The sequence below is a fragment of the Ursus arctos genome, unplaced genomic scaffold, assembly GCF_023065955.2.
Source record: "Ursus arctos isolate Adak ecotype North America unplaced genomic scaffold, UrsArc2.0 scaffold_4, whole genome shotgun sequence".
In the NCBI taxonomy this organism is placed as follows: Eukaryota; Metazoa; Chordata; class Mammalia; order Carnivora; family Ursidae; genus Ursus; species Ursus arctos.
The window spans coordinates 30,866,787-30,886,430 of NW_026623056.1; the positions used below are offsets into that span (position 1 = coordinate 30,866,787).

Genomic DNA, 19,644 nt, shown 5'->3' on the forward strand with positions numbered 1-19,644 from the left:
TTAGATGAAGCGAAAATGGGAGGAGAAAACCGAAGGATGACTGGAGCCAGGGAAGTCGTTTTGAAGGAATGTTTTAGGTTGGAAAGGAAGTATTTAATGTGCCACTTTTAAGGGAAAGATTTCAAAATCATTGATTTTTTAAGTTTTAAATTCAGAATAAACAATTTGAAGTTTTTTTAAAACATGCTAATAAATAATATTCCTAACTTTTTCAGTCCTTTTTTCCTTTAAGAAACAGTTCCTTCAAAACCCCTGTTTCTCAGCAGTAGATGAGTAAGTGATTTTCCCCTCTCTTGTTGCTTTCAGGCTCATTCTTGACATTAACTTGTTCTTGTATTTGGAATATTTTGAAACGGATCCGGAAGTTGTTTCCCCTTCAAAATTGAGATGAAATTTTAACTTTACAAAGGAAAGTGATAATGAAGTTTATTGTATTTTTACTGAAATCATTTATTCTTGGGGGGCACTGTGTATACCTGATTGTAAGATGGAGGACTTCAGAGAAAGGAATGAACATTTGAGCCCCTTTCCAGGTATTGTGCTGAATACCCAGGGATAGTAAAACATCTAATCCTCACAGTAACTTTGAAGTAGATGTTAATTTTTTTGATTCTACCGACGAAAATGTAAAGGCCAGAGAAGTTGAATAACTTACCTAAGGTTTTCCAGCTCTTGTTGGAACCAGTCTTAGAACCCAAGATCACTGCCGTTTTAAGAATTATTTCTCAAAAAAAAAATTATTTCTCCTCTTCTTTCATACTTCTTCGTTGTATGTTTTAATGTTCATTCAGTGAATACTTAGTGATTGTGTGCTCTGAGACTAGAAACACAGATATGGCCAAAACACTTCACTATGTCATGGAAGTGATAGTCTGGAGGGTTAGACTAACATAATGAATACAGATATTAACTGCATGGAATTTTATCAGTTGTTATAATTGAGCAGGAACTGTAATGTACTCTAGTAAACAGCAGAGGAAGTTCAAATGGAATCAGAGGAGCCTTGAGGAATTCACAGTCTAGTAGAGAAACAAAACATATAGAAACCTAGAATAAACTAAATGACAGAAGTAAAAACCTCACCTGAAGTCAGTATACTTGCATTTTGTTACTTTAGGTCCTCTTCAGAGACGTGTGATTTAAAATTATGGACATTGACTTTTATCTAGGATTGGTACATAATAAAAGACAACATGAGGCACCTGGGTGGCTCAGTCGGTTAAGGTTAAGCTCTGCCTTCCGCTAGGGTCTTGATCCCAGGGTCCTGGGATGGAGCCCCACATTCGGCTCCTTGCTTAGCAGGGAGCCTGCTTCTCCCTCTCCCTCTGCCTGCTGCTCCCCCTGCTTGTGCTCTCTCTGTCAAATAAATAAAATCTTAAAAAAAAAAAAAAGACACATGAAAAAGTCTTTGTTGCCATCCAACACACTTTCTAATTTATCTATTGGTCCTTATAAAGTAGATACTTCAGAGACAAAATTCTTTTTAAGACAAATTGATAGATGTTTTTTATTTTAAACAAATGACCGCTTTTCTTAGGTCATTTGTGTTTTGTAAGCCATCCTGTTGCTCTTTACACTTTGACTGTCAGGGGGTTCAGAGCTGTGTCCAATTTTTGTAATTTTCTTTAGCCTCAACTACGTTATAAACTATACCAGATAGTTTAGAATTTCTTTCAGTTGTTTCCTGGACTATTTTCTTTGTTCTTTGTTGCTCTCAATTTAGTTTCTACCTTTTCCCTTTCATTTGAGATTAAGGATTATATCTTGTTTTTAGCTCCATTGTTTTAGCACACTGTTTGCTAAATTAATGATTGTCTTGATGATTTATGATGTTTGTTTTAAGTCTGTCAGATTGTTTTTAGACATCTATATGAATACTTTGTATAAAAGCAATTAAGACTTTGGGCCATGCAAGTAAAAGTGACTTGACCTAGTGATAAAGGTAATTCCCTATTACTCAAAAGTCTTTGTTTTAAGATTGCTATACTCTGCAGGTATTATGAATTCAGCTATAATAATGGAAGAAAACGTTGGAAATGGTAAACAATTCAATTAGCTGATTGGGGCTGATTTCACTGTGTTCTTGCTGCAGTAAGCAGGAGATGGCCCCAGGCCAACGAGGGGCCAGATAGGGCCTGCATTAGAAAATTTTGAGGCCCTGCAGTGAAAGAGCAGGGATGAAGACTGATGGAACGTGCAGTACTGTTTTTGTTTTTGTCTTTAAAAGATGTTACAACCCCACAAAACACAGATCGAAGTGATAAAATGTTTCTGACCTAGTATAGTAGATTAATTAGGACAGTTCTTGAAAGCAGGCAATAATCCAGAATGTGGATAATAGGGATAATCTTCTTCACATAACAAGAATAATGCTGCCCTTCATATACAAAGATAAGTCTGCTTACTCATCGTGATTGATTTTCCAGCATGAGGAGGGATATGTGCTGAGTTGTCCATGAGTCTCTGTATTCTGACCAACAAGGCAGCTTGGGGCCAGAATGGGGGCTTGTAGCTAGGGAACAGAAAGACAGGCAGGAGGGACTGACATCTGTTGATGGATCAAGCATTACATTAAGTATTTTCACTTAATTATCCTTGCAGAACCACTTTGAGGAGGTGGTTACATGTACAGGGGTGGTTAGGTAACTTGCCCTACTTCACATAGTACGTGATGGAGCTGGAATTCAAACAGGGCTATTTGTACTATGTTCACATCAGCCACTGAAGCTTGATTTTGTGTTGGTTTTGCAATTTAGTCTCCCAAGCAGAACAAACTAGGTGTAGTTCATTTAGCATCATGAAATGATACTGTGAAGATCTAATTTACTAAAAGCTGAAGAAAGACTGTTCAAGTCCTTGCTTTATTGCCATTAAAAATACATTTTTTAAATTAGAATACCTGTATAAAAACAACTGCCGCCTGTCCTAGTCCCTGCACTTTTAGAGCCCCTCCTTTTTTAAAGTAGGCTCCATGCTCTCATGACTCTTGAGTACAAAACCTGAGCTGAGATCAAGAGTCAGATGCTTAACTGATTGAGCCACCCAGGTACCCCTAACTCTTTTTTTAAAATCTGTTTACTCTCATATTAATAATTTGCTTCTGTTGCTTTTTCTTGATATAGCAATTTCAGGCATTATCTATTGACTTTCCTCCATGTATACGTACTGCCTCTCCCATCCTCCCAATATTGACATAGTTCTTTATTAAGTCAATATTCAGAGTGTTTACAGAATTATAGCTATGTAAATATTCACAGCTGAACCATGTAGTGTTTTATGATGTCATTTCTTCTGTTAACCAATTTGTGTTTTTCCAGGAGTTAATACTTTTTTTCCCTCCCTTCATTTCCTGAGATAGCTGTCCTGGAACTCTCCGCCCTTTTAATGCAGTCTGGACTGGTTACTTTTTAGGCCTACTTGCCACCTGTTATCCTGGAACTTCTCTTTACATGACTCTTAAAATTCTCTTTGCCTCTCTTCTATATTGGGTCTCCTGTTTCCCATATTTTCTTAGCCTCCTGAGAAAGGATACTGGGGAAGTAAAAACTTTCTGAGTGCATGATTGAAATAAATCTCTATTCTGTCTTAACATTTCATCAATAATTTGGCTGGGTATAAAATTGTAGGCTTAAAAAGTTTGGAATCATAGCTTGTTTTCTTGCATTCCAGTGTTGCTGTTGAAGTCCAAAACCATTCAGATTCTTTCTTTGTGACCTTCCCATCTTTCTAGAAACTTTTCGGATATTATTTTTAACCCCTGAAATTTCATGATAATGTGCCTAGATAGGTTTTGTTTGGTGTTTTGTTTTGTTTTTTTAGGGCACTCCATGGATGCTTACAAACTGGAAATTTGTGTCCTTTAGTTCTGGAAAAACATTTTTTACTATTTTTTGGACTTGAGGTAAAAAATTTTTTTAAGTTAATTATGCTTCTCAGTTCTTGATGTACGATCATCAGACCGTACAGGGTTCTCTTTAAATTTTCCTTTCGTTTCTAAGCCCTACTTCCCCATTACCGTTTTCAGCAGGTATCCACTGCATTGTGATTGATATATTTCTTGATTGTATATGAATCATTGAATCACGGTGAAATATGTCGTGGTGTGTGTGTATTTAGTTTATGTATTATGTTATAGACCTTGTTCTGTTTCTTACTTTTTTTGACTCAGCATTGTTTTGGAGACCTTTTTGTTTTGTGTACATACAGTTGGTATAATTTCCTAATATACATCTACCACATTTTATTTTTCTTTCCTACCTTTCTGGCATCAGAAATACACTGTGGTAAATACACTCTTACTTGTATATTATTATGGATCTGTGTGAGAAGTTCTCTGGGATATATACCTAGGAGTGGGGTTCCTGGGTCATAGAATAGTTTATGTGCTCACTAGACCTACAGGAGGGTTGTTGTTTGCCCACATCTCTGTCAGTACTTGGTTTTATTCAGCTTTCTAGTATTTGCCAGTCTGTTGGATATAAAGTAGGTATCTTATTTCAGTTTACATTCTCTGATTACTAGTGCGTTTGAGCATCTCTTGTATCCATTCAGGTTTTCCCTTTTGAAAATTGTTTCGCTCTTAGTTTCTCTTTCCTTTGGGTTGCTGTCTTTCTTTTTGATTGCAGAAGTTCCTTGTGGAATTTAGATTTGAACCATCTGTTGATTTTAGGCTTGGAAAATATATTCTCTAAGCCTATCGTTTTTCTGTTAATTTTGTTTATAGTGTCTTTCATTGAATGGGTATTCTAAATTTGATGCCTTGTTTCTTTGATAATCTCTTCCTCATCAGTTTTTTTGTTCGCTGTTGGGATTTGTATTATTTGGGTATTGGAACTCATAGGTTGTTCTTTTATTTTTATTTGATGTTTTTAAAAGATTTTATTTATTTGACAGGGAGAGAAAGAGTAGAAGCAGGGGGAGCGGCAGGGAGAGGGAGAAGTATACTTCCCACTGATCAGAGAGCCTGTTGTGGGTCTTGATCCGAGGACCCTGGGATCATGACCTGAGCTGAAGGCAGTCGCTTAACCGACTGAGCCACCCAGGTAACCCCTCATAGGTTGTTCTTTTAATTCTCTTTTTTTCCCCTCTTACTTTCCATCACTTAGTCTTTTTTGTTCTGCTTCCTAAGAAATTTCCTCAGTGTTAACTTCCAAACTTTCTATTGAGTTTTTAATTTCTATCCACATTTTAATTTTCTTAGAACTCATTCTATGTTATAGTATCTTTATATTATTTCATAGGCACTATAAGCCTTTTGAAGGTTTTAATGATTTTTTTTTTTTAGTTTTTCTTTTCCCCCCTTTTGCTCTGTTTCTTTTAAGTTCCTTTTTTTTGTTTCTATTGCCGTCTTTTCTCTATAGAGGCTTTCCCCAACCATAATCTTACATGGCTGTCCATTCGTATTTAAGAGTGAATTGCCAGAAACTGAACTGAAAACTCTATAGGTGTGACTTGTTAAAGGTGGCCATTTATGGGAGGAGGGGACGCTCATAGGTCTTTTCTCTTGGGCTGGTCAGTTTCCTTGAGAAAGAGAACCTCCAGTCTCTTGAGGGCAGGTACACCTGGCTGCTATGTTTTGAGAACCTATCTTAGAAAAAGAGCTGGGGTTTTCATCGTTCATTGTGTTCGTGTAATCCTGTTTTCTGTGTGGCATTTCACTCCCAACTTACTGTACTGGAGACCTCCATTTTGGAGTCTCTTTAGTTTGATTTCTTTAGAGTAATTCTCTCCACAAGTGTAGGGTGGGCGAGGGATGGTTGCCTGGTTCTGAACAGTGGGGGAGGAAAGCAGGCTGTGATGACTGTTCTGTAGACTTTGAGCTAACCTTCTAGTTTTGCTCCCTCAACCTTCAGAGATGCCTGTGAAGCCTTCTGCTTGTGGGCAGTGTGAATCCGCTCCTTTGCAAGTGCTTAGGCTTTAGAGTTCTCCGCTTTGCTGGTATAATACCATTTGACCATCTGTTTTATATTTTCTAACAAAGTTTTGACATCTTATCATATGTGATCCTCTCCTTTTCTCTCTATCCTGTGGGTCATTCCTTTAAAAAAAAAAGTTATAATTTTAGTGTTGATCAGTCTACCAAATTTACCATTTTATTTCTTTATATGGACTTTTAAAAAAAATTTTAAGTACAGTTGAAACAATATTAAATTAGTTTGTAAGCTCTTTATTTTCTGGTCTGTTCATTCTTTTCACAGCATTTGATGGACTGCTGTATGCTCACTCCTATGTGTAGTGTTGAAGATTCAAATCAAAATATCTGAGGGGGACCTGGCTGGCTTGGTTGGTGGAGTATGCAGCTTTTGATCTCAGGGTTGTGGGTTCAAGTCCCATGTTGTGTGTAGAGATTACTTAAAATCTTAAAAAAATTAAAATTTCTGGGCATCGAGTTGTTAATATATCTTGGGAGGAACGGTACATCCTGTATGTGCCGCTGCTTAATTTGATATTTCAGTAATGAATATGAATTGGATTAAGGCAAGTTTGTGGTTTGTCTTTTTTAACATGAGGGAACTCGTTACACCATTTTTGGGAAAGATTTCTTAAAAAAAAAATAATAATCCAAGGGGCTCCGGGTGGCTCAGTCAGTGAGTGGGAGTGTGGACTCTTGATTTTGGCTCAGGTCATGATCTCAGGGTCCTGGTATTGAGCCCTGCCTCTGACTCTGCATTCAGCTAGGAGTCTGCTCTCTCCAGGATTCTCTTCCTATCCTTCTGTCCCTTACCTTCCCCTATCCTCCCAATGGGCATGTGTTCATGGGCTCTCTCTCTCTTTAAAGATTTTATTTATTTATTTGAGAGAAGGAGACAGCATGAGCAAGGGGAGGGAGAGCAAGGGGAGCAAGAGAGAGAAGCAGCGGGAGAGGGAGAAGTGGACTCACCCCTGAGCGGGGAACCTGACGCAGGCAATCAGGACCTGAGTTGAAGGCAGATGTTTAACCGACTGAGCCATCTAGGTGCCCCTCTCTCTCTTAAATAAATCTTTAAAGAAAAACTAAAAAAATAAAAATTAAAAAAATCCAACTACATAAAAGGGAAGAGGTAGTTTTAAAGTATTCCATCAGAACTTTGATGAAATAGCAAAACATTGAGTTGATAAAATTCTAGCCAAAGGTAACGAAATGCAGTGTTTTCAGTGTTTTAGGTAGGCTGGGAAGCTTCACTGTGGTAAATATATGCTTTCAGCTCTACTTTTTGAAAGTTTTTCTTATTGTATAAATAGTATATTGCTTACTATAGAAAATTTGGAAGATATAGAAAAATAATATTAACTTGCTCTTAAAATTTTTGTATACCACTTTAAGTTATGAAGTATTTTTAAAGGTATAGAGAAAATATAAGTTGGGTTTTTGTTCCCAACATCCGGATTTTTCATATGTTAGTATTTTCTCATTTCTCAGTATGTTGTCATTTCCATAACCAAGCCCTCATTTTGGAATTTTTAGGTTTACAATTTTTCACTGTAACAATCATATTGCAGTGAACAGTCTTATACATAACTGCTAATTTTGTTTCCTTTGGGTATATTCCAAAAGTGGAATTACTGAATCCTAGGGTATGGATTTCTAAAATCCTTAGTAAATATTTTCCTTTAAACGTTTGGCTATTGAGGTCTTTGGGGAACGTTGAAAGTTGGGAACCCATAGATACTGGAAGGTGAGGTCAGAATTCAGGGTCAAAGGTTATAGTCAACTGAATGGAAGAAAGTTTGAAGCTGGGACATGAAAGAAAGTAGGTATTTCTATTAGATTAATGTGGTTAGAGCTATAAGATGGAACCAGAGATGAGACAATGAATCATGTCTGCAGCATTGACTTTTTAGAGGAGAGACTTAAGGCAGTGTTTTTCAGACTTTGCCCCTGCTAGAATGTCATTAAAATAAAGGAACTCTTTGAATTATTTTGTAGGAAAAAAAATGGGTAGGATATTTCCAATTTTACTTTTCTTCTCTAATTTTTATTAAAATCTTTTAAAAGGGCCTGGTACCAACTTGATTAGAAGTTGGTAACAAATGAGTATTAATATTCATAAATGAACTAAAAGCTTTTTTATACTTAAATTCATGTATGCTTATACTTATAAAGCCATAACTTAATTTGTAATCATACTTTTTTGTCATGTTTTCTGATAAAATTATGCTTAATTTATATGATCAATTAAGTAAATTAACTATATTAGCATTTTTTGGTGTCTCACAAAGAATATGTTGAATGTTAAATATTCCAAATTTCTAGTGTATGTTTGGGATTTACTGACTGGGTGGCTTAACTCAGCACACTAAATATATACTGTCTTGAATATAATAAAATATAAAAAGATCTACATTCAGTGTGTTGGGTATAGATTGGTGTAGAATGGAGAGAGTATTTATTGAATCAGTCAAGGCCAAGGGATCTTGTAGGACAAAAGTTCAAATTTGATTTAAGATGTGCTAAAGATTCATTTTAGGGCCTTAGGCATTGAAGTAATACAGTGAAAAAGGTGTTGAGATTAATCTGAGAGCTGTGTGAAGGATGACTTGAAGAGCAGATAGCCTGAGGTTAAGGAGGGGTGGGTTAGAGGTCTTGTGATTATATGGATATAGGAAGACAAGGACCTGGACTAGAACAGTGGCAGTGAGAATAGACAGGAGCAGATAAAATAAAGCACTTTGGATAGAGTAATAAGGAAAACTTGATAATTAAATGGACATGAAGGAGGAAGTAGAAGATTTCATTCTGGAAGAGTAGAGTGCATTTGTATTTCACCACCAATTTTGCATCTCGTTTTTAGTTTTATTGCTTTCTGGGCTTTATTTCCTTAGAAAACATGAAAAATTAGGCATAATGACTTTATTCTAAAGGCTTCTGGTTCCTGAGAGGGTACTTTGAAAAGTTACTGACAGTAACTTAGGTGTTTTAATTAATTGTCTAGGTGATAATATCCTAAAAAATATTTGATTAGGATTAACAAAATTTTTCATACTATTTATTATTCCTCTTATAACCCTCTGTAGATTTTGTTTCATTTCTTTATTATCAAAGTTCCTTGGAATCCAACTTAAGCCTACATTTCAGCTGTATTATGCATTATTTTTCAGCAAAGCTTTTGCTCCATTATAGTGTTTTTCAGTTGCAGATATATATCAGAATTTACTTGGGAATCTTTGAAAGAAAAAACAAAATACCAGAGACCTAGTATATGCTTCAGACTTACTCATCAAATTCTTTGGAAGGACAGTTGAGGTGTCTGTTTTTTTAAAAAGCTCTCCCACGTGACAGATAAAGTCCCCTTTTTAACCCACAAAGTGGGGGAACCAACCATCAATATGAGTGAATACATATTTAAGATTTTAAAATATAGACTTTATTTTTTAGAGTACTTTTAGGTTCGTAACAAAATTGAATGGAAAGTAGAGTTCCCATGTACCCTACTACCTTCCCCACCATCAACATTTGCATCAGATTGGTACATTTGTTAAAATGGAACCAATACTGGTACATCACTATCATCCAGAGTCCATAGTTTACATTCAGTTTACGTTCATTCTTCACATTGTATATCTGTGGGTTTTGACAAATGTATTGTGACAGATATCCACCATTATAGTATCATTCAGAATAGTTTCTAAATGCCCTAAAAATCTTTTCTGCTCTGCTTTTCATCCCTCCCACCCCACAAACCCCTGGCAACCACTGATCTTTTAACTGTTTACATAGTTTTGCCTTTTGTAGAATGTCATATAATTGGAATCATACCCATGTGTTTTTTCAAAAACGTTCTCAATGTGACAGATACCCTGTCCCCCACAAAAAGGCAGGGAGGAGGGTATTATATTAAATAATCAATCTCATTAATGGATACTGGTATAGAAATTTTTCTTTTATGGTTTTTTTTTTAATTGAAGTAGAGTTGACACATTACATTAGTTTCAGGTATACAAGGTAGTGATTCTACAATTCTCTAACTGCAGTGCTCACCACAAGTGTAGCTACTGTATGTCACCTTACAACATTGTTACAGTACCATTGACTATTCCCTAGAATAAGTCATCAGTGTGACTTATTCACTCCCTGTCTGAAAGCCTGTATCTGCCATTCCCCTTCACTTCTTTTGCTCATGCCCCCGACTCCTCTCCCCTCTGGCAAACCACCAGTTTGTTCTTCATATTCATGGGTTGGGTTTGCTTTTTGTTTTGTTTGTTTGCTTGCTTTGTTTTTTAGATTCCACATATAAGTGAAATCATAGGGTATTTGTCTTTCTCTGAGTTATTTCACTTAGCGTGATACCCTGTAGGTCCATCTGTGTTGTCACAAAGTGGAAAGATTTTTTTTTTTTTTTTTTTGGTGGTAGAGTAATAGTCCGTTGTGTATATATATACACACCATGTCTTTTTTATTCATTCATCTATCGATGGACATTCAAGTTCCTTCCATATCTTGGCTATTGTAAACAATGCTGCCATAAACATAGGAGTGCATCTATCTTTTCAAATGAGTGTTTCCATATTCTTTGGGTAAATACCCAGTAGTGGAATTATTGGATCATTTGGTGATTCTATTTTTAATATTTGAGGAACCTCCATACTGTTTTCTACAGTGGCTGCACCAGTTTGAATTTTCACCAAAAATTCAAAAATGCATGAGGGTTCCTTTTTCTCTACATCCTCACCAACAGTTGTTATTTCTTGTCTTTTTGATACTATTTTGACAGGTGGTGGGTAATATCTCATTGTGATTTTGATTTGTGGTATAGAAATTTTGGAGAAAATATTAACAGAGAATTTAAAAGGATGATACACCATGACCAAATGTGTTTATTCCAAGAATCAATCATTCAGTATTAAGAAATCTATTAATATCTCACCATATTTAAAAGGTCAAAGTAAATAAACTTGAGCATTTCAATAACCACCAAAAAAAGTCATTTGATAAAATTCAGCACACATTTCAGGTTTTAAAAACTAGTAAAATAAGTTTGGATGGCTGGTACTTAGATGTCATTTTTTAATTTTATTTATTTTATTTATTTTTTTTTAAAGATTTTATTTATTTATTTGACAGAGAGAGAGACAGTGAGAGAGGGAACACAAGCAGTGGGGAGGGGGAGAGGAAGAAGCAGGCTCATAGCGGAGGAGCCTGATGTGGGGCTCGATCCCATAATGCCGGGATCACGCCCTGAGCCGAAGGCAGACGCTTAACTGCTGTGCCACCCAGGCGCCCCTAGATGTCATTTTTTTTTAAAGAGTATCTCAAAACAATACTGCAACACAACTGGAGCTCATAGATTGCTGGTAGGAATGCATGATGGTACAGCCACTTTGAAAAACAGTTTGACAGTTTTATAAATTTAGGCATATTCTTACCATATGACCCAGCAGTGTCATCCTAGGTTTTTACCCCCCAAAAATGAAAATATTTGTTCACACAAAAACCATATATGAATGTTTATAGTGACTTATTCATAATCACCAAAAACAGCAAGCCATCCAAATGTCTATCAAGTGGTGAATAGATAGTTTGTGGAATACAATGAAATACAATTCAGCAATAAAAGGAATGAATTACTGATAGATAAAACAACATTGATGAATCTCAAATTAGTTAATACTGACTGAACGAAGCCACACTCAAAAGGCTATATACTGGATGGTTCCATATATTTTACTTTCTGGAAAATGCAAAACTGCAGGGACAGAAAATACGTTATTGAGTGCCTGGGGTTGTGAAGGGAGTGGATTTACTAGAAAGAGACCTGACAGAACTTTTCATAGTAAAGAAAATGTTCTCTATTTGTGGTGGTATTTACTTAAATGTCAAGTTTTACTATATGTAAATTATAAATAATACTTAAGTAAACCTGGCTTTTAAAAAAGTACCCATATATCATGTTTAGTAACAAAACATTAGACATAGATCAAAACCAGAAATGAGATGAAAATGCCTGCTCTAACCTTTGTTGCTTAACATTGTAACTTTGTCCTGGAAGTACTAAATATTTTAAAATAGGAAGTGAAATGGAATACAAACATTAGAATGAGGAGGCAAGGAGCACCTGGGTGGCTCAGTCCTTAAGCATCTGCCTTTGGCTCAGGGCGTGATCCCAGAGTCCTGGGATCGAGCCCCGCATTGGGCTCCTCCGCTGGGAGCCTGCTTCTTCCTCTCCCACTCCCCCTGCTTGTGTTTCCTCTCTTGCTGGCTGTCTCTCTCTCTGTCAAATAAATAAAATCTTAAAAAAAAAAAAAAAGAATGAGGAGGCAAAAGTTACAATTTTTTAGAGATATTAAATATGGAGAGTGTCAGCTGAAAGTACCAAACAGAATTCAGTGGCTGATTTAATTCATTGGCTGGCTTAAAAAATTAATATATGTATAGTAATGAGTAATTTTTTCATATATAGACAGTAGCCAATTAGAATATAATGGAAGGAAATTTCGCATTTATCATTGCCACAAAAAAGATAAATGTAAATACATATTTAATTATTGATCAAGAAGACAGTATTATAAAGATGTTGAGTTTCCTTAATCTATGATTAAAATGTTATCTGAATATCCAGTGACTCTTTGTTTTCTTAAGATGAAAAAGATTAGGGACGCCTGGGTGGCTCAGTCAGTTAAGCATCTGCTTTCAGCTCAGATGGGATTGAGTCCCGCGTTGGGCTCCTTGCTAGGTGAGGAGCCTGCTTCTCCCTCTGCCTGTTGTTCCCCATGCTTGTGTGCGCACGCTCTCTCTCTCTCTCTCTGACAAATAAATAAATCTTAAAAAAAAAAAAAAAAAGACAAAGGATTGGATTAAGGATTCTTAAATTTTTTGGCCTGGGAACTTCTTTACACTCTTAACTTATTGAGGACCCCAGAGAACTTTTGTTTATGTTGTTGTTTTATACCTGTTAATATTTATTGTATTAGAAATTAAAACAACATTTTAAAACACAGAAATACACAGCATACGTTCCATTAGGCATCAGAGTGATGATGTCATCACGTCATGAAGCTTCTGAAAAACTTATGAGTGAAAATGAAAAAGAAGCATATATAATGTCTTAGTATTATGAGAATAGTTTTCACGAGAAGCATTTTTTCACATGATATTGTCAAATATGGAAAAGTTTAAATCAGTCTTGAGTTAACGGTAGTGGTGGGGAAGTGATGCACTCATATTCACTGGTGTACATTGGTGCAGTATTTTAGGGGGTACTTTGACTATCAGAATTTTAAGTGCACATACTTTAGATCTGTAGGTTCCACTGTTTAGAGTTCATTATTGGCTATAATTGCAGAATATATGCAAATACATGAAGGAGAATATTGGTTACAACATGTGATGGAAAATTGGAGACAAGCTTAATTGTCAGTGATGTTTAGGGTCTGGTCATTATGGTATAAAAATTACTATGTTAAAAAGAATTTAACTCTATAGGCATTGTATGGAAGGTTGTCTAGAGTTGAAGCAAAAGTGCAGAATTGTGTGTGTAATTTCCCATCAGTGTACAAAAAAGCCAAAAGGATATGTGTATACTTATATAACCAGTTTTTGAAAGGATATGCAGAGAACTTGATGGTGGTTACCTTTAGGCGGAGGTGTACATCTTCATTTATCTGTTTATATCCTTCCGTATGGTTTGTTTTTTTTGTTTTTTAACATGAGCCTTTTTGTAATTCAGAAGGGAAGAATATTTCAGAGGCATGAGAACACTATATGGATGATAGAAATTATTAGTTTGAGCGATGGATCATTTGTCAGTTCTCAGATACCACAATTTAACAGAAAAAGAGAGAAAACAGGTGCTAGCATTTCTCGTGTCTATGTACTTTCGAAGGAACAGTTGCTCTAATCAAATACGACTTATTGCTGTTCTTCATCAGTTCTATCTAATGTCTGTCCTTTAATTTGTACTCTTCTGTTTTGTGGGTCTTTCTCTTTTAACTTCAACTGCTGACATTTTATCTATCCTTCACAACCTAGCTGAAACACCATCTTCTCTATGGAACTATACCTCATCAGTTTAGTCAGAGGAGATCTTTTTTTGAACCTTTAGAGCTATTTATAGCCATTTCTTCATTACACAAATATCAGGTATGAGCTATATATGGGCTAGACAGTAGGAGTATGCTTTCATCTTCTCTTCACCTTAGAAGGTAATATCCCCGTTGTGCAAATGAGGAAGCCAAGGCTCACAGAAGTTTGGTATTTTTTCTGCATCCCTGTGCTAAGAAGTAAATTTGAAAACAGAACTTTAAGGCCGGCTCTCTTCTGTGGACTTGCTTCTATGTCACTTTAATAAAAGGAAGCAAGTGAATAGTAGTTTGTATGAGCATTTCTTTCCTTTCAGATTTTTTTATATTTGAAATTTTTTTTGCACTAATTTCAAGCTGATAGGAGTTTCAAGAAATATACTAAGGTCCTCCTTTTGCCCTTCAGCCCCATTCCTCAGTTGTTCATTTTGCCTTTTACTCCATTTGTTTTAGCTCTTATTCTTTCTCTCTGTATATGTGTATTCCTAACATTGTGTTCCCTTAATTGTGTGTCCCTCCAGTTCCATGTTGAGTACAGGCTTCCAGTGACTGAAGTCCAATCGGTTTTTGGTATTGTTAAACTATGTCTAGGTCTTGCCCTGTTACGGTAGGCTTTCTCCTTTCTTTGACCTAAAACTTCTAATTTTTGAACTTGCGTCATCATTGTAACACTGCTCTTACTATGCTGTGTTGTGATATTTCAGAGCCAAAATGCTGCTTGCTTCAGGAATCCACCTTTTTTCTCTAGATAATTTCTTAGCACCATTAAGTGATTTCTTCATAATTATTCGCAAATTCTCATTTATGTTCCCTCTGCCTTTCAGTCTGATAAAGCTCAATCTGACAAAATACCACCAGGTGTATATATTAGTCTGCTTGGGCAGCCATAAAAAGTACCACAGATTGGGTGGCTTAAATAACAGAAATTCATTTTATCCCAGTTTTGGAGGCTGGAAGTCCAAGATCATGGTGCCAACAGGGTTGGTTTTTGGTGGGGCTTCTCTTCCTGAGAGTGTGGATGACTGCCTTCTCACTGTTTCCTCACACAACCTTTTTTTGTGTGTACATACGGGATGGGGTTGAGGGCAGAGATCTCTGGTGTCTCTTCCTCTTCTTGTAAGGACACTAGTCCTACTGGATTAGGGCCCCACTCTTACGAACCCATTTAACCTTAATTACCTCCTTAAAGGCCCTATATCCAAATGTAGTCATTGAGTTAGGGCATCAGTATATAGTTGGTAGGGGGGAGCACAGTTCAGTACCTAACAGTTGAACATCAGGTTTATAACCAGGAACCTAGGTTCATATGCTTGCTGTATCTTGTATTAAGTGTGTAACCCTGGCCAAGTCACTTAACCTTTTTTAGCATCCTGAATCCTTAACTGTAAAGGATGAGAATAATTCTTGCCTTATATGTTTGTTAAGAGATTCAGGTAAAATAGATGTTGCAACATAGCACATTATAAATCAAATGATTCTCAATCCAGGCTTGCAGTAAAATCGTCTTAAAAATAACTTTTGTGAATTCCAGCCTGACGGCACAAGGAGCTCTACAGACCCACTCCCTAGTAAAAACTTGGACAAAACTTGAAAAAACAACTATTTAAAGCTTCTGGAAATGGCCCTAGGGCATACAATAAATGAGGAGCTTCCAGTTGGAGGGAAGGTTTTCTTGGGAGGAGCAGGACATCAGGATTTCTCACCCTGCTCCGGGCTGCCTGCTGCTGAGGCTAAGTTGTGGGTGTTTGTGGTGGAGAGGCAGAGGACTATCCTCTGTCCAGTCCCCACCTGTGGAACAGAGGCTCTACCTGGGTGCAGAGCTGCTGGGAGTACTGGGGAATAGATCATCTTTTCTGTTTTATAAGGTGTTGATTTCCTGTCCGAAGAGACAAGCTGAGAAGACCTCAGGCTGCCACCTACCCTCAACAAAATATTCTGCTCCTACAGGAGGGAGCTCTGAGAGAGGTGCGCTGTTGTCTGCACCCCCAGCTTGAGGGTCTGGTTCAGAGATTTGGTTGGGTGGTTAGGGGGAGAAGCAGGTCATAAAATATTTCCTAATCTCTTCTTCAAGGGATTGTCTTCCAAGGGAGCCCAGATAAGAAAAATAGCTTACTTCTCAGCAGAAACAATGGAGGTCAGAGGCAGTGTAATAATATATCCTAAGTACTCAAAGACAAATACAGTCAACCAAAAGTCCTATGTATCCAGCAAAGCTATCTTTTAAAATGATAGTGAAATGAAGATTTTTCCCAGATAAACAGGAACTGAGTTTATTACTAGCAGATCCACGTTGCAAGAATGCTAAAGGGAGTTCTTTAAGCTGAAAGCAAGTGATCCCAGATGGTAATTTGAATCCATAGGAACAAAGAGTACATAATTCAAGGTAATTATGTAATTTTAAAAGAGAATATAACTACATATTTTTTCTCCTTTTTACTTAAAACTGATTTAAAAAGCAGTTGTGTGGGGTCTGTGGGTGGTGCAGTCAGTTAGGCTTGCAACTCTTGGTTATGCTCAGGTCACAATCACAGGGTTATGAGATGGAGCCTTGTGTTGGGCTTGCGCCTAGCATGGAGTCTGCTTCAGATTCTTTCTCCCCATGCCCCTCCTGCTTGTGCTAGCTCTAGCTCTCCTTCTCTCTCTCTCTAAAATAAATAAATACATCTTCTAAAAAAGCAGTTGTATAAAATAATATGTGTATAATGTGTTCTTGGGTCTATACGCTGTAGAAATGTAGTATATTTGTAATGTATCTGTCAATAGCAGCATATAGGTAGGTGGAGGCAAAGCTATATCAAGCTAAGGAAATGACTATAGGTGATAAAGTCATAATTATAACATAGTGCATGTTGGATTTGTAACAGTAAATGTAATATGTATCACAACGGTGCCATCAAATGGAGGAAAAGGTAATAGAACTATATAGCGTAACATTTCTGTATCTTACTGGAATTAAGCTAGTGTAAGTCTGAAGCTGCTGTAAGTCTGAAGTTAAAATGTATATGGTAAGCCCTTGAGCAGCCCCTAGGGAGAAAAACAAAAACAAACAAAACAGTGAAAAGGTCATTAAAGAAATTTTAGTGCTTCATTAGAAAATACTCAATGTAAAACAAGCAGTCAAGAGTAATAAAGGAGCAAAAAAAAAATTAGATACATAGAAAATAAAAAAACAGTCATAAATCAACTATGTAAGTAATAATATTAAACATGAATTGATTAAACTATATAATAAAAAAAGGCAGAGATTGTCAAAGTATCCAACTATATGCTCTTTACAAGAGATGTACTTTAAGTTGAAAGATACAAATACATTGAAAGTATAAGGATGGAAGAAGATGTATTATGCAAACAACCACCACAAGAAACCTGGAGTGGATGTACTAATATCAGAAAAAATAGACTTTATTTTATTTTATTTTATTTTATTTTATTTTATTTTATTTTATTTTTTTAAATATTTATTTGACTGAGAGGCAGCGAGAGAGGGAACACGAGCAGGGGGATGGGGAGAAGCAGGCTTCCCGCTGAGCAGGGAGCAGGATATGGGGCTCAATCCCAGAACGCCGATCCCAGAACGCTGGGATCATGACCTGAGCCAAAGGCAGGTGCTCAACGACTGAGCCACCCAGGCGCCCCAGAAAAAATACACTTTAAAACAAAAAATGTTACTAGAGATAAAAAGGGATGAAAGAGTCAATCCACTACAAAGATAAAAGTTACAAGTATATATGTACCTAATAACAGCACCGAAATACAAGAAGTAAAATCTGACAGAAATGAAGAGAAAGATAGACAATTTAGCAGTAATGGTTGGGAGACTACAATATCCCACTTTAAGTAATGGACAAAACAGCTAGGCATAAGATCAACAAAGAAGCCACACCATAAACCAACTAGAGCTAGCAGACATCTGTGGAACACCACTGCCACCCAGCAACAATAGAATATATATATTCTTCCCAGTGAATGTGGGACATTTTCAAGGATAAACCATAAGCTAGGCCACAAAGCAAATCTTAAAAGGATTGAATAATACGAAGGTTGTTCTCTGACCAAGTGGAAAGAAATTAGAAATCACTAACAGAAATTTGGGGAACTCACAAATATGTGGAAATTAAGATATTCCCAAATAACCAGTAGGTCAAAGAAGAAATGAAAAGAGAAATCAGAAAATAGTTTGAGATAAATGAAAATGAAGTTACCACTTAAGAAAACATGGGATACAGCTAAAGCAGTGCTTACAGGGAAACTTCAAGTAATAAATGCTTATATTAAGAAAGAAGGAAGATATCACTTAGATCAACAACTAACGTTCCACCTTAAGTTACTGGGAAAAAAAAGAACAAAGTAAACCTAAAACAAGCAGAAGGAGGGAAATAATAAAGATGAGAGTAGAGATTAATGAACTAGAAAATAAAAAAAAAAAAAGATTAAGGAAACCAAAATCTGCTTCTTTGAAAAAAATCAACAAAATTGGCAAACCTTTAGCCAGATTAACATAGAAAAAAAGAGCACTTAAATTACTTGAATCCGAAATAACAGAGGGAACATTACTGCTGGGATTACAAAAAATGGAAAGGATTGTAAAGGAATACTATGAACAACTGCATACCAATAACTTAACAGCTTAGATAAAATGGAGAATTTTTAAAATATTTATTTTTGAGAGAGCAAGCATGAGGGGGGGAGGGACAGAGAGAGAGAGGGAGAGAAAGAGAATCTCAGGCAGACTCTCTGCTGAGTGTGGAGCCCGTCACAGGATTCGATCTCACAGCCCTGAGATCATGAGATATGACCTGAACCGAAACCAAGAGTCGGACACCCAACCAACTGAGTCACCAAGGCCCCCTAAAATGGACAGATTTTTAGAAAGACAGCTGCTGAAACTGACTTACATAGACAAACTGAATAGACCTTAGCAAGTGAAAAGATTGGTTTAATCATAAAGCTCCACCCACAAAGAAAACCCCAGGCCCATGTGGCTTCACTGCTGAATTCTACCAAACACTTAAAGAAGAATGCTAACTCTTCCTAAAAATTGTGAAGGGGAACACTTCCCAACTTATTTTATGAAGCTAGTATTAGTGTTACCCTGATACTAAAGACATCACAGGAAAACTACAGACCACTCTCTCTTATGAAGATGAACACAAAAATCCTCAAAATACTAGCAAACCTAATTCACCAGCATATAAAAAGAATTTTACACCAGCACCAAGTGGCATAATATCCCAGAAATGCAAGGTTAGTGTAAAGTTCACAAACCAATTAATATAACGTGTCAGGAAATAAAAAACAAAAGTCACATTGTTCTCGTGATAGACACACAAAAAAATTGACAAATCCAACACCCTTTAAATGATAAAAACACTCAAAAAACGAGGATTAGAAGGGACCTTCCTCAACATGAATAAAGACATACCTATGAAAAATTCAAAGATAACATCATACTTAATGGGGAAAACTGAACACTTTTTCCCTACAATCTGGAATAAGAAAAGTGTCTGCTTTCTCCATTTTTATTTGACATTATATTAGAGGTTCTAGCTATGGCAATTTTGGGAAAAAAATAAGGAAAAGAAAGAAAAATACACAAAGGCCTCAAGACTGGAAAGAAAGAAACAAAACTGTCTCTGGCAGATGATTATG

At 36.4% G+C, this 19,644-nt stretch overlaps 1 protein-coding gene across 2 annotated transcripts in view; it reads left to right on the top strand.

Annotated features, from left to right (window-relative positions):
* The window catches only part of KPNA1 (karyopherin subunit alpha 1), a 68,902-nt gene that overhangs the window by 897 nt on the left and 48,361 nt on the right, over positions 1-19,644 (top strand). Inside the window, exon 1 of one of the 2 annotated variants that reach the window (XM_044382565.3) lies at positions 15,534-15,960. The exons of the other annotated variant lie outside the window; for it this stretch is intronic. Coding sequence (XP_044238500.1) covers positions 15,636-15,960 — 325 coding nt within the window. The 5' untranslated portion in view covers positions 15,534-15,635. Of the gene's footprint in view, positions 1-15,533; positions 15,961-19,644 lie in introns of those variants that run through there. 2 annotated transcript variants of the gene reach the window in all.